The 14,434-nt window shown below is 39.2% G+C and overlaps 1 protein-coding gene across 4 annotated transcripts in view; it reads left to right on the top strand.

Annotated features, from left to right (window-relative positions):
- The window catches only part of CIT (citron rho-interacting serine/threonine kinase), a 67,629-nt gene that overhangs the window by 32,353 nt on the left and 20,842 nt on the right, over positions 1–14,434 (top strand). For all 4 annotated transcript variants that reach the window (XM_063416013.1, XM_063416012.1, XM_063416011.1 and 1 more), the window contains exons 18-23: positions 1,018–1,113; positions 2,663–2,779; positions 3,215–3,324; positions 5,918–6,092; positions 7,362–7,559; positions 9,701–9,754. In XM_063416013.1, the coding sequence (XP_063272083.1) occupies positions 1,018–1,113; positions 2,663–2,779; positions 3,215–3,324; positions 5,918–6,092; positions 7,362–7,559; positions 9,701–9,754 (750 nt within the window). The remainder of the gene's footprint in view (positions 1–1,017; positions 1,114–2,662; positions 2,780–3,214; positions 3,325–5,917; positions 6,093–7,361; positions 7,560–9,700; positions 9,755–14,434) is intronic.

Here is a 14,434-nt window from a genome sequence, read left to right as displayed (position 1 = left end):
ATTGCAATTACTGGAGCAAAAAACCCTCAAGATGAGGAAGATCAGGAAAAAGCATATCAAAATACTATGAGAAGCACTAAAACACACACAAAAATCAGGAAATTTTCCTGTGCTGTTGCGGTAATGGGGGCAGACAGGAGATGCAGGTGCACCTCAGCACCTGAAGCTTTCTATGCAAGAGTCAGGCCAGTGAGAGTGAATGACAGACCTGCACCTGCTCCTGTTCTAAGGAAATGGTTGGAATGGAAAATATGACAATAAATGGGCACAAAGTTGTAAGCTCAGCTCTTGAGAGGTGTCCTGTTGAAAGGTGATTAGAGATACACCCCAAGTAATATAGTCAAACTGCAGAAATAGCTAATTTCTGAAAGACAAATTATATAAGCTCCTGCTGTGCATGGCTGAAACAATCAGATGTGAAATAAAGAGGCTAGAAAGATTCTGCTATGATCCACCACATATATTGCATCCTGCACTTTTCATTTCTGAAGCCATTTATAAATAGCATTTCTGACAACATTTGTCCAAGGAATACAGCAAAGTAAATGCTATTTCCCTTCTGAATGCAGAATGAAAAGCACAGACAGCAGTACCCCGTTATTGAGGTCTGCTGTAAGAAAACAAGTGAGAGACCTTGTTAAAAATAGATCTGAACTTCCTGTGATGCCACTGCAGCTATAAAATGTTTGTAACTATGTGTTTTCACCAAATGTCCTTGGCCTATCTTTGGGTATATTTTACTGGGAGATGGAGATTCTTACCATGGAAGTGGAAATCTTTGTCCTTAGCAGTGTTCCCTCTCTGCAGTAGATGGGTCAGCAGCAATATGCAAACTTAAAGTTGATAATGTTCAGGTCTCATAATGCCTTTTTTTTTTTTTACCATGACAGCCCTGGGCTTGGGATTTTCATAGTGTGAAGCCTTAAAAAAGAACATGAATGTTTGGTACCTGTGTAACACGTACTCGCAGCATCTACCATTTCCTTGTGTCTGAACATGAATTTTTGCTGCTTTTAGGAGCTGGAGGAAAAGCACCGTGAGGCTCAGATTGCAGCACAACATCTGGAGTTGCAGCTGAAACAGAAGGAACAATTCTATGAGGAGAAACTCAAAGTAAAAATATCTTATCTTCCTACAAGCTTTTGTGGGTAGAATGAGTTCAGGGAAAAACAGTTGCCTTTGGGCTCTGATTGCTTTGTCTTGTGAGTTGCCTTCCTGGTACCATTGCTGCAATGTTAAGGATGCTTAACAAAATCTAAATCAGTTTTCTCCTATTTTTTCTGCCACTGTACCTTGTCTATCTGTGGCACTGGATTAGGAGAGGTAGCATTTGAAGTCAGATCTACAGGAAGGCATTTGTTGGTTGTACTTTGACTTCTGCTGACTAAATAATATTAGTTAATGCTGTTGGATCTCACACCCTGAAGAAGCTTTCAGTTCTCCCTGATTTTTCTATGAGTGTTCACTCAGCCTACCTGCAAGTTTGAAATGCAGCAAATAGCAGACTGTTTCTGAAATTCCATCTTGGAGCTGGAACATCTGCCAAGAAGCCACAGAAACCACCCACTTTGTTTTTGTCTTTTCCAGGGTAGCATTAACAAACAGTTAGAAATAGACACCATCTAAAATTAGGAAAAACAAGCTGGCAAATAGGAGTATGCCCTGGCTAAGGATTTTTCAAAAGAACTTGCAGTATGACAGCCAGCAAATGCATTTTGTAAGAATCTTTGCTAAGAACAAATTATTCTCAGTAGAGACAGTCTTTATCTTGTACATTTATCCAGTACTTTAATTCTACATTTTTGCTTAAATGTGAGAGGATATAGTATTTAAGAGGAGGGAAGACATTTCTGTGGGAGAAATATGAAGGAAAAAATAAGTAAGAAGATTTGCTGGCAGATCAGAGCATGTGGCTATCAGTAATGAGAGGAGAGTGATAGAAGGCAGGAAGATCAGATGTCGATGTTGAGAAAGAAGTGGTGATACAAAAACTGGAAAAGAGGATAGGCATTGGAAAAAGAATAAAAAAGAAAGAGAACTGGTGAATTATGGGGCCTTATGATGTAGGGTTTAAAAGGAGAAATCAGGAAGCCAGGTGAAAGAGGTTCAAAGGGATAAAACAGGACACAGGGTTTTTGTAACTGGAAAATTCTGTGGTGTCCAGAATTTGTGCCTTTGAAAAACTTGTCTTTGAAGGAAGAGACCTTCAGTTTAACAACTGATTTAGAACTCTGGTCATACATACACAAAACATGCATTTCTGGAAAAATGTAGCAATACATTGCTTTAGTCCTGTTCCCAATGACAGCTATTTGTGCCACAAAAAGAAGGTTTTTACTTTGCTGTTAGATATTGTCTCTGACTAGAAGAATTCATGTGATCTCATCTTATATGACTTAAAATAATAATTAAAAATCTACAGTATCTCCATAAAATTATAAAATCTTATTGTTAAATTCAGTCTTCAGAGATAACTGAGAGAGCGCTCTTTTTGGAGTTTGCTTTTCCATGGATTTCATGCAATTGCATCATGGATTTAATTTTGCTTGAGATATGACCAATTGCTTACAAAAAAAAAAATCTGTATTGATGATTTTCTTTCTGCTTGCCCTTTGCCCAGTGAAACAGATATAATTTAGACAAAAGAAATGTCTTCATTTAGGTGTTGGAAAATCAGATGAAGAAGGATCTTGCAGATAAGGAAGCACTTGAGAATATGCTCAGAAGACATGAAGAAGAAGCACGTGAGAAATGCAAAGTCCTGGCTGAACAGAAGGCGGTATGTGGTGTTGAGCTGAAAATCAAAGCTGTTTGAAGAGTTGCTTGCTGAGGCTGATTTCAAGCAAGATAATCTTGTTTGAGGTTCTGTAGTGCTGCTGAGCTGCTTTGAAGGAAATTCATTGATTAACATGAATTTTAAAATACATTTTTTAAATTCAGAGTATCTTCAAGCATATTTCCTTAAAAAAACCATGCAGCTTGCTGCGTACCCCTTGTTTTGTGCCTTGATAATGGTTGCTCTTTCCTAACATTAAAGCAGTAGAAAGCAGCTGCAAATAGCTCCAGTAATTGCATCTGTGTTGCTCATTTTGGCCATTTGATCAGTTTGCTTTTAGTCCTTTTTGTTTCTGGAAAAAATTCAGACTTTTTAATAAACTTTATTTTTGTAATGGCTCGCGTTGCGCAGTCTCAAAGTCTCACTGCTGTGTTTCAGATGATCAATGCAATGGACTCCAAGATCAGGTCACTGGAGCAGAGAATTGTGGAATTGTCTGAGGCCAACAAACTGGCAGCAAACAGCAGCCTCTTTACCCAGAGGAACATGTAAGTGTGGCAGCTGCTGTCAGTGCTGAACAGGTCTCTGGATGATGACCTTAAAGCCTTTTCCAATTGAAATGATTCTCTGATTCACCGTGTAAAAGTGGCTCTTTTTTGCAGGCCTGCTGTGCTCCCTGCTTGTTTTTCAGTGATAGCCTTGCAGAAATATGCTTTGTTCTTCAAATAGTTGGGGCTCGCTGTGTGTTTTGTGTTTTCTCAAACATGACTGGGAAAATTGGTTTGTATTACAGTGTTTACTTTGGAGCATTTCCTAAGGCAGGTGATTTGTGTAGGTTTGCCAAATATGTTAAATGAATACTAATAATTTTATGTCTAAAATAGCCCTGGAGAAGCACACATTCTTTCTTTAAACATAAACAGTGCTAATAGATTTATATTTTACTCAGTTCCCCTGACACATGATTTTGAAATTGAAAACATTAAACACCCTTCACTCACAAACATTCCATCAAGCCTTGATGGATGAGAAGACAAGGAAGAACATTAGATTTTTAAGCTAAGAATTTCTCTGCATGTTCTTATATTCTTCTGTTTCAGATCCTTTTTCTGCCCGAATTTTATTTTTCTTTGGCTTTTAGCTGAGATTCCTTATCCTTACAATGATTTTTTTCCTTCATAAATGGCCTGGAGGTGTTTTACTTTAAGTGTAGGAAAAAGCATGGATTGTTTGATACATCCTGCAGAGCAGGGCTAAAACAGTGTTTGCCCTTTTTGAGTTCAGAGATTCACCAGCTTGGTTTGCACAAAGGTTTCAGTGTCCATCAGCTGCTGGATCCAACATCAGGCAGTGCCTTTGTGGGAAGCACTTGGATAGATTCACCTCTAATATTGAACAGAATCAGACAAGGTTGAGTTTTGGCAAGGACTTGCTGGTTTCATTCCTTTTCTGTGGTCATTATGCCTCCAGATATGTAATGGCCCCAATTTTCGTTGCATTTCAAATATCTTGCAAGTTATTTTAGCCTGAGCCAAAAATATTCACAGAAATAACTGAGGGGTTTGATTGTGTTGCTTAATGCTCCAGATGACCTCCAGTTAATCACCCAGGGAGTTTGTTGAGGCAGCAAAAGCCATTACTTACCTTCAGTCTAAAATAAAACAAATGTCTCAAGGTGGAGCTGGAAGTGTGTGAAAGGCTGAGTGTCTCAGTCGTGGATGCTGAACTGAGTGTAAGGACTTGCAGCATCCTCTGGGAGCCATATCCTTGACTGGAGAGCCACAGAAAATAAGAAAAACATATTAATAATGTTTTAACATACAATTCAAAATAGATTATTGAGAGACATACTGTCAAATGATGAACTTTGCAGGATTGGTAGGAGATAGTACAGAATTAGCAACATTTCGAGAGAAAATTACTTAATTATGCATGCAGATAGTTAATGAATTTGTGCTTATTTTGTGAATTGGGCTATTGAAAATGTATAAATTGTTGTTGGACTGCATTTTGAACCCACAAAAGCTGCAGCTAATCTGAGCATGCATCAAGAGAAGAGCTAGTGATTAAACCCTTCAGAGGAGAGGGGAGCTCTGCAAGCTTTTGTTCCAGCAATATCTGAGGAAACCAATGATTATCAGGTTCCTGAGAAGATAGCCCAGTAAACAGCAGGAAATGAAATAACACCATTTGACAGTTCTGGCTGACAATAATCTGTAGAGGTAAATTAAAAAAACAGAGAGGGTGAAAGGGTGGTTTTGCTTGCAGTGCAGAGAAATGTGAGTCAGAAGACTTAAGTTCTATTTTTAGTTTCGTTAAGTCTTCCTATTTGATCTTGGGCAACCCACATAATTTCTCTGGGATAGGATTAATAACAGCTTATCTCACAGTGAACTTCTTAAAATATTAATTCATTAATATATGTAGAGCTTTGTGAGGCTTCTAAGTAGAAAGCACTCCATGAGGCAGAGTTTTCCAATGCATGATAACACAATTCTAGGAACTGTAAATAATGCAGAAAGACCTTCCTCTTTTTTTTTTTGAGGGTGTCCATTTCAAATGGTAATAATTAATCATTGCCAGCTCTCAAAATTCTTATGAGAACAAATAATTATTTTTGTTCAGTTTGTGGATTAAGGCTTTGATCAGAGACAGCAAAGCTTCAATTCAGTGTTGGTCGAGTTCTATGTCCATTACAACTTTCAAAAGCCCCCAACAAAACAACCCCCAACACACTCCCCCCAATCCTAAAGCATGGAGTTCCTCTTGTCTTAATGAAATACCCTGTAAGAAAGCAACTCCTAGAATTTATTTTTCCCCTATAGAAAAACACGTGACAAGGAACTGATGAAATGAGAATGAAGGATTATACCTTCAATAACATTATTTAATTATTAGATTACCCTCTGCAAGATTCTTGCACACAAGTCTGTGCAACTGGCAAATACGGAATTTTAGTGCTCTGGGCATATGTTGATGAATACACTAGTAATTTTTATTTTTAGCTGGAATGTAAAATTTAAGCCATGAACTTAGTTGTTCTACATAACAGCAAACTTGTGCTCTTCCTTACTCTACCCCAGTGCAAGGACATATGTTAAGGGTATTTCAGGTTTGTCACTCGTGCATTTCTCCTATCAGGAAAGCCCAAGAGGAGATGATTTCAGAGCTCAGGCAACAGAAGTTCTACTTGGAAACACAAGCTGGAAAGTTGGAGGCCCAGAATCGAAAATTAGAAGAACAATTGGAAAAGATGAGTCACCAAGATCACACTGACAAGAACCGCCTGCTGGAGTTGGAGACACGGCTGAGAGAGGTGAAAACATGGCTCTAATCCCTCTCAACAAACTTTCCTAAATCTATCCCATGTCATTAATACACTGAGAACTAGAATTAACTTGTTGTAGTGGTATTTGAAAGTGTATTAGTAATTAAGAAAAAAAAAAACATTAAAAGGAGATAAATGTATAAGATAAGTATTAAGGACTTATCATCCTGAATCTGAGCATTTAGATTATCTTGCTTTTTCAGAATTCTATTTCTATGTTTGTTTGCACAATACTCTTATAACGTTGTCTGGGTAGAGAACAATAGCTCAGCAATGTACAATGACCCACAGAGAGAACCTGTAACCTTAGCGTCTACAGCTTAGAAAGCAAAGGAAAGCAAAGAAGAAAAGAACCTGCTGCTTCGTGCGCCATTTCTAGAGTTTTCCGGAAAGAAAACCTTACAGTAATATGGAAATACACACTTTTAAAGATCTGTGAGCTGTGCTTCATTTTTAATTTTGTATTAACTAGTTTGGATGTACAAATTCTTCTCCAGAATTCTCTTCTCAGTCCACTAATTTCTAGCCTAGGCTGAAATCTTGCCTTCAGCTGAAGTTGTTGAACAACCAAGCTGTCCTTCTTTGGCCAGTAGCTGACTGAGGCCAGTGTAAGGTTTCTGACAGCCTTGTCACACATCTCAAGCACAACAGACAGATTCCCTTGGCATAGCAGGGAGCCTGAAGAAGGTGCTAAGGTTTGGAATTGATTCTGAACACTGAGATCTATTTTAGTTGTTCATTTCTTATCCCTGGAGTGACATGTTTATCCCTGTGTGTGCTGCAAGAAGACCTTCATCAGAAGCCGTTCAGGTAAACTCAGAGCCAGATGAGCTGGTGGGTTTCTTTAAAAGGAATCTGAACAGAGGATGAAACATGGAAGTTGATTGTAAAATGTCTATAATGTATGCCCAGAGATTCCCAAATAAAAGTTCTTAGAGACTCTTAGCTTCAGTGAAGAAAGTTCATCACAAACTACTTCAACATTTTATAGCAGTGTTTGATATGTCTGAGTTACAGCTGGAACTATTCTTGTGCCCTCGTTGTTTCAAGATGCCAGGTTGTTTTTTCCAAGAAAACCAGTAGATTTTAGGGACAAGACAAAGCTGTGTTCTTGATTTCTCAATGCCTTAAGCAGACTGTCAGGATGTGATTCTGGGAATAGACATCAATGGCATCTTAAAGTGGGTTCTGAAACGAGACTACATTGCCTGTTCTTTGTTAGTAACTTACATTTGGATTCTACTTTGTCTTTTCCAGGTTAGTCTAGAGCATGAGGAACAGAAGCTGGAGCTCAAGAGGCAGCTGACAGAGCTGCAGCTGACCCTGCAGGAGAGGGAATCCCAGATCACAGGGCTGCAGGCTGCACGGACAGCCCTGGAGAACCAGCTCCGCGAGGCCAAGACCGAGCTGGAGGAGACCACGGCCGAGGCAGAGGAGGAGATCCAGGCCCTCACGGTGAGCCCTGAAACTTGTCCTGTGAGCTGCAGAGACACACTAGAATTGTGTAGGTGCATGGTTCATAAAGAGGTTAAAAGGAGTTCATATGATCTAATTCTTAATTTTCAGAAATGGATATGAATTGTGCCTTGTGTTGATAGAGGCGTGAATGGCTAAAATGTCAAATTTTACCTTTAACCATATGAACACTTCCTAGTAATGGTTCAGTGCTGCCTAAACTGACTGATAGCTTGTAGGAGCATTATTTTGAGGTGAAAGTTGCATCTGAAATTGGTACTATTAGGAGTTTAATTCTGTGATTTACTTATTTAAATAATAGTTCATGAGTTTGAATGTACCTGATGGTCATAAATGTTTTGATGATTTTTTTTTTCCTGTCAGTTACCCTGCTTTGAGGACACTTATTCAGGGGAACAAAAAATCCCACCAGATTCCTAGGGAGAGTGTTCTAACACATAATTTTATTCCAATGCTTGTTTCATTAAAAATTGCCATGTGTGTCTTGCAGTCTGGTGAGGTGTGTGAGTGATAGAAAGGAAAACAAAATTCAAGTCCTGCCACCCTCTTCCACCCCTACCCCCTGGAAATGGAGTTCTAGATTATATGCTGCTGGTTGCTGTCTCTTGAGCACAGAAAGATGCTTTCAAACTGTTTGACTCTAAGAAATATTTCTTTCACAAAAGATTCCCAGGGTTGCGGGTGGAGAGTTTGACCTGCAACCAGCTAACCCCTCCTTGAGCAGCAGCCTTTAATGACCTTCAAATCCAGTGATCTGGAAGTGTTGAAAATGTACATTCTGGTGCTCCAGTGGCATTTAATCAAAGAACTGTTGTGAATATTGCTGCCATGGCTGGTTTTTGGGAGGGGAGGTGGGCTCAGCTGACACGGGCGCTGGGTTATGCTGATGCTTTGGGTAGATGAATGGCAGAACCATTCCCTCAGTTCTAAAGTGGGCACAGGCTGGGCAAGTGCAGCAACAGCATCGAGGCCTGAGAATAACTGAATAGAAATGGCACTGGGTTCCTTTTTGCTCAGAACTGAGGCAGTCCCTTCCCAGCTGAAAGCTTTGCATAACAGCCACTACCGCTGCCAGGGGCTGGCAATGCGCTTGGGATCTTTACCCAGCAGTGAAATGATGAATATTCATGACCTGTGTTCACTCAGTTCTTGCTCCAGTTAATGGGGCAAACTGGTAGTGCTGGACCAGCTGCTGTTAGACAGTCCAGCCCAATAGGCTTGGGACTATTCCTGTCATGGAGTTTTTTACATTCTTTTATTTCTCACATTGCCTGTTGTGGTAAGATAGCTTTTAAGCTCTCATATTTGACTTCTGCTGAACCTTTTTTTTTCCTGTTTAGTCTCTTGGCTCTAAGGAAATGAAGAAAGGTGGCTGGATGTGCTTGAGCAGTAACCTTTTGTTTAAGTTTTCAGATAGCACATGACATTAGACACTTGTTAAATCACTTTGAATTTTGAAAGAGGCCATGAGGCTGAAACAAGAACTTTTGCTTTGTCATGCTTTGCTTGTAAATTAGGGGTAAAATGGTGCATGCAATACTGCATTCTTTAAAATGAGTGTTTGAACTTTTCTGTACTTTAGATGCTGTCCTCCAAAGAATTGATTATTATATTTTATCACTGCTTTTTAGAGAGGCTCGGGCTTAAATGAGACTTTATGGTAGGATTCAGGTAGATTGGCAGAGCTGTTTGGGGTAGCTTGCATTATACATTATTACAGTTTTTCTTTGCAAGCATTGAATTGTATACAGTATTTACTTTCTATGAAACACCAATCTGGATACGGAGGTAAAACCAACTCAAATTAAAATGTCAAGAATGTAAAAACTTAACATGGGATCAACAAGTGACCATTTCAGATGGAACCTGTTACATAATTCCATTCTTGAGCTTGTACATTTTCCTAAAGCACTTTAGAATTTGGAGCATAAGTGTATTTTGAATAAGTAGGATGGGACTTTTGCTAATCAGTTCTTTGCCACTGCAAAGTGCTTTCATAGCCTGCAGCATCTGCCTTCCAAACTTTGCTTGCTGGTAGATTGTTCTGCAGTTTGTTTAGCAACAGCATTCTCGAATTCTAATGTATGAAAAATTGATGATTAACTTCTTACCTCCTTTAGGCACATAGAGATGAAATCCAGCGTAAATTTGAAGCCCTTCGTAATAGCTGCACAGTGAGTATTAAATACAGATCATTGAATTATTTTGAAATTAAGGATAATGAAACAAACAATTTCCTCATTTAATCCTTGATGACACTAGTTCCTAATGTGGACTTCTGGCTTCAAGGTGCTAGTAGGAGCTGGATGGATTGGATTGGATTTCTTTTAGGTTTCAGGTGAACCTCAATTTTGAGGTTTTAGTCTGATCTTGAAATTGTCACTGTTCTTCTTTTTGGAGAAGAAAATAAATTAAAATATCTCATTGCAGTGCAGCTAATAAGAATGGTGTAGCAGCTGCAAAAAAGTGACTGTAGGTGAAGATCTTTTCTGCTCACACGAAGAAAAGATCTACCTGTCCAAATCCTGAGCTGCATTGTAGATCTAGGCCAGAAGAGTGGGTTTTAAGGAGGACTTCAGCACTGTTTGAAGAGACAAGAAATGTTAAGGTTCCAAATGATACATTGACATACAGCAGAGAGCACTTCAGGATCTGAATTTTCACCTTCCATGGCTTGAGATCTTTGACGTGTTTTCAGATTCATTTCATCAGTCCAGGACAGATGTCTGAGGGCTTTGCTATCCACAGGGATTCTTGCAGTTTAACACTATTTTCACACTTGTTTATGGTAGCTGATGGAGAGTATCTGACTTGCAATGACATAAATTACACAAGTGTTGGATAAGGACCACAGTCCTCTGGGTCAGCAGTGATTCTAAATTATTCTGGGCTTTTTCTCTCTACCCCACATTCTAAGCAGGGCTTAATTGCTGGGACCTTTTATCATGATTGTTTCCCTGCTTCCAGTGACTTCCTCAAATGTAATTTTTCATGCTGTAGGAGTAAGTCTCTAATGTATAAGTTTTCCTCTTATTTTAAAATATCTTTTCAGCATTAGAGTCATTCTGTTTTCCTCCCTTGCTCTTTAGCACTAAGCAAAGGGGTTCATCTGGACATAGAATATCTAGATACAAAGAAGTGAGGAAGCACAGCTTTCCAAAGTGTTTTAAGCTTTGTCTGAAACAAATCCTACACAAGAAACTTCACTTTCTGTTCCCCTCCTCATTTTCTTAGATGGAATATCTAGCTCCCTATGTGTCATCATAGATCCAGAGCTATCTTCTATTGCTCTGGTCCTTGCCTTTCATTCAGTGACAGCTTTCTGTGAAAACACTTTTGTGATCTCCATTGAGAGAAAAAACAGATGTGGAAACTCTGCCCTCTGCTCACTGCAGGGCCAGCAGCCTTGCAGAGCTGTAATTCATTATCCAGTGACACTTCAGCTCTGAGTGTGGGGAACAAGCTCCAGCAGTGAAGAATGACCCATAACATTCCCAGAATGTCAAGAGCTTCAAAGGACTTGTAAAAGTGTTGTGCATTGTAAGGCCCTTCAGTGGCATAAGTGGGATCAGACATCCTCATCAATAAGAAATTAATTAAATATTTCCTAAATGAATAATACATGCCCATCATACATTCTCTTTGCAGCCCAGGAGAATGCATGTATAATTTAATTGACTATGGACAGATAATTTCATGTTGTGTGTTATGACTGCTCCTGGCTGTCCATCCTGCCTGAGGAGTGAGGAAATCAGAGCAATCTTCAATTGCCAGTGAGGGTCAAGAAATGCTAATTACACTGCTTTCACCAGATGTTTCAAACTTGTTTTTATCTGATGCTACCAGGGTGATGCAGGCTGTGCTTATTGGTGACCGTGTGACTCCACTTGAAGGTGATTAGAATTTATGCTCCTTTTAAAATCCACAAACACTTCACAACAACACTTCAAGGGAATAATTGTAATGTGCTTCTGCTTATACAGCATGATAAAGGATGGATTTATTCTTTCAGGAAGTTCTCAAGAGAGATCCTTTTTAAGCTGACACAAACTCCTTGAAATAGTCTGGCAAACTTTAGTAGGAAATTACTTTTTATTTGATCTTATTGAGAAGCCCCAAACAGTGTAAGAATTACTAAAATAAGATTAGACAGGAAAAAAATATTGAAAAATTGAATTACTTCAGTACTTCTCTGTCTTCAAAAAATAAATAAAAATACTTAATCTACTTTCTTTGGTATTGTTCCTGTTTCTCTAGCTTCACAAAGCTCACAGCTTCTGATTGCAGAGATGGCTGTGTCTGCTTTCCTTGTATCCTCATTGCACACTTGTTCTTCCTTTTGCTGAGGTCTCTGACCAAGGAGGCATTTTTAGGTTCTCCTTTTTCATGCTTTCTGTCACTCAGTTGAGCAAGAAATAATAGGATACGTAATTACACCAAAAATTGTAACTTGTGGTACCTGCTGTACGCACACACAGAGTCATATCTTATCACAACCTTCTCACAAGGATAGCTCATCCAGCAAATCTGCTGTGGGAGAAGAACTAGCTCCCTGCATTTATTCTATAAAATAAATGGTCCATTTGAGTGTTAGAAGTATTTTCCAGGCCATCAAAGAAAGATCTAGAAATAAAAGGCATTCTTAAATAGGAAAATTTACACATGTCAGCTGTTTCCAGATACCTCTGAATTATGGCTTGCTCTGAGATCACCAACGTTTAACATTAAAAATACAACTAAATTATGTAAATAATAATAGAATTGTTTCCAAAAGGAAACTTCCAGTAAGCAGGAAGTAAATTCTTTAAATATTTAGCAGGAAAGAGTCATATAAAGCCTTGCACTCAGCTTAGTAAAATACCAGAGAACCACCATCTGAATCATCTGGGTTTTTCAGATACAGGCTCTTGCTCCTACTCTAGCAATGAGTGACATTTCTTATTACTAACGGGATATTGCATTTCCATGTATTCAGGTTTTCTCCAATAAAACAAGGTTTATCTTCCCTTCTTGAGTTTCTTTTGCCATCATCTGGTGTTCCAGCCTTAAACATTAACAGGCTTGATCTGCCCTTGTGCAAGAGAGTGGCTCCTGAGGCATTAAATCTGTGGGCCCATCAGACAGGTATAATTTCAGTTATGTGTGAATTCCTGCTGGATTCAGTCTAAGATCCTGATTCCACATTGGCTCAATAAGTTGACACACAAGAATAATCTATGTTCTTGTGAGCTTCCAAAATAATACTCAAAGATGTTACTTTGATGCTAAATCGTGTTTCAGAGTAAAACAATCTTGCCCACTGTGACAAGGCTTATACCCAGGCAAAAACTTTTATATGGCTTTATTAGATTTTTTAAAAAAAGTAAAATTCCTGTTGGGTGGAAGGGGTTATCCTTGGTTTCCATTTCACAGAAAATATGATGGCAGATATCAGTTACAGGCAGAAATGAAGCTTTGTAGTTTTTGTAGCCTGACAAAAAATCAGAGATTTCTGAGGCATTTCAGTGAGAGAGGTTAATGAGACCTTCACTGGGGACAACACCATCATCATTCGAGGAGGAGAATCCTGTTTGGGAGAGGCAGCTCATCTTCTGGGGCCTGGGACAGAAACACAGGCACTGGTGTTTTAATCCTGGCTTGCTGTGGGAAGGAGAGGAATGCAGTCTGGGCAGTGTCCTGCTACTCTGCAGCTCCCAATGTCCCTCAGGATAAATTAGGATGATTTCTGGAGACTGAGATCCATGTTTAAGGTGTGTTTCAAGGCACAGATGTTGTCTGACTGTGGAGAGGGGAGGAAAGTAAGGGATTCATTGTTAGGTATTGATGGAACAGGTAGAGATACAATCTGTCTGCAGCCCTGTGTGAGAGCCTGGGCCTCTCTGTTGGGATTTCTCTGCTTGAAAAGCTTTGTCTCAGAGAGTAGGAAAAGACAAAAGGAGTCTGATGTCTACTCTCACTTCCTCCTCATAATAATTTGGGGCTAAGAGACAGCTTTTTCTTGTTTCCTATTTACTTCTGACAGGTAGCTTTCTGGTAAAGATGAATGGGGATGGGGAGGAGTGGAAATGGGTAGAGCAACACTATTAGTCTGGAATTACATTGAACTCCAAATAAGACGCTGCTGATAGCATCCCAAAACAGTTTCCTTTGCTGTGTCCTGGCATTTTTCTGCATGTCTGCTGATGGCATCTGGGAACTGAGACACTTTTATGAAGGAATAGGGTATGGGGAAGTTAGCAAGCTGTAGTCACTAGTATATAAATAAAACTCCCTAATTTTCTCCTTTTCCTCATTATTGTGCCTATGGTTTTGATATGTGGAGCATATGGATTAAATTCAGTACATTTTTTCTGGCATGCAAACCAAATCATCATGGCCCTGAGTGTTTGTTGCTCTGATATTTGATTTGATCCATGGCTGGAGAGGTTTGTAGGGCCAGGGGTAACAGCTGTGAACCTGCTCAGTCTCACTAAAGGAACACTCTGCTTTCCTCAGTGGGGAAGGAATTATGCTGGATATGGCTCCTTCTGCTGAGGAGCTGCTCTGCAATATTTAAAAATGAGATATAGTCCTCTGCATCAGGATAAAGATAAGCTGTGTGCTTAGATGTGGTGTGCAGTGAACAAATGTGTAGTTAGATGATGTCTGTTTTATGGATTGGTTGTGATGAAGATGTGCATAAATTGAGGAGAAAATTCCAGTTGCTCTGTGAGTGATGAGGCAATGGTACAGATACTGTGGCTGTCTAGATTGTCTGGAATTGCTTTTCCAAGGTTTCAAGTGTTTGGATAATTTATAAACTTAAAATGTGAAGATTTTTCTAGCTATTAACTCTTTCCAGGTACAGGATTCTG

This window comes from Prinia subflava, chromosome 19, assembly GCF_021018805.1.
Source record: "Prinia subflava isolate CZ2003 ecotype Zambia chromosome 19, Cam_Psub_1.2, whole genome shotgun sequence".
NCBI classification, from domain to species: Eukaryota; Metazoa; Chordata; class Aves; order Passeriformes; family Cisticolidae; genus Prinia; species Prinia subflava.
This window is presented reverse-complemented; position numbering and strand designations above follow the sequence as displayed.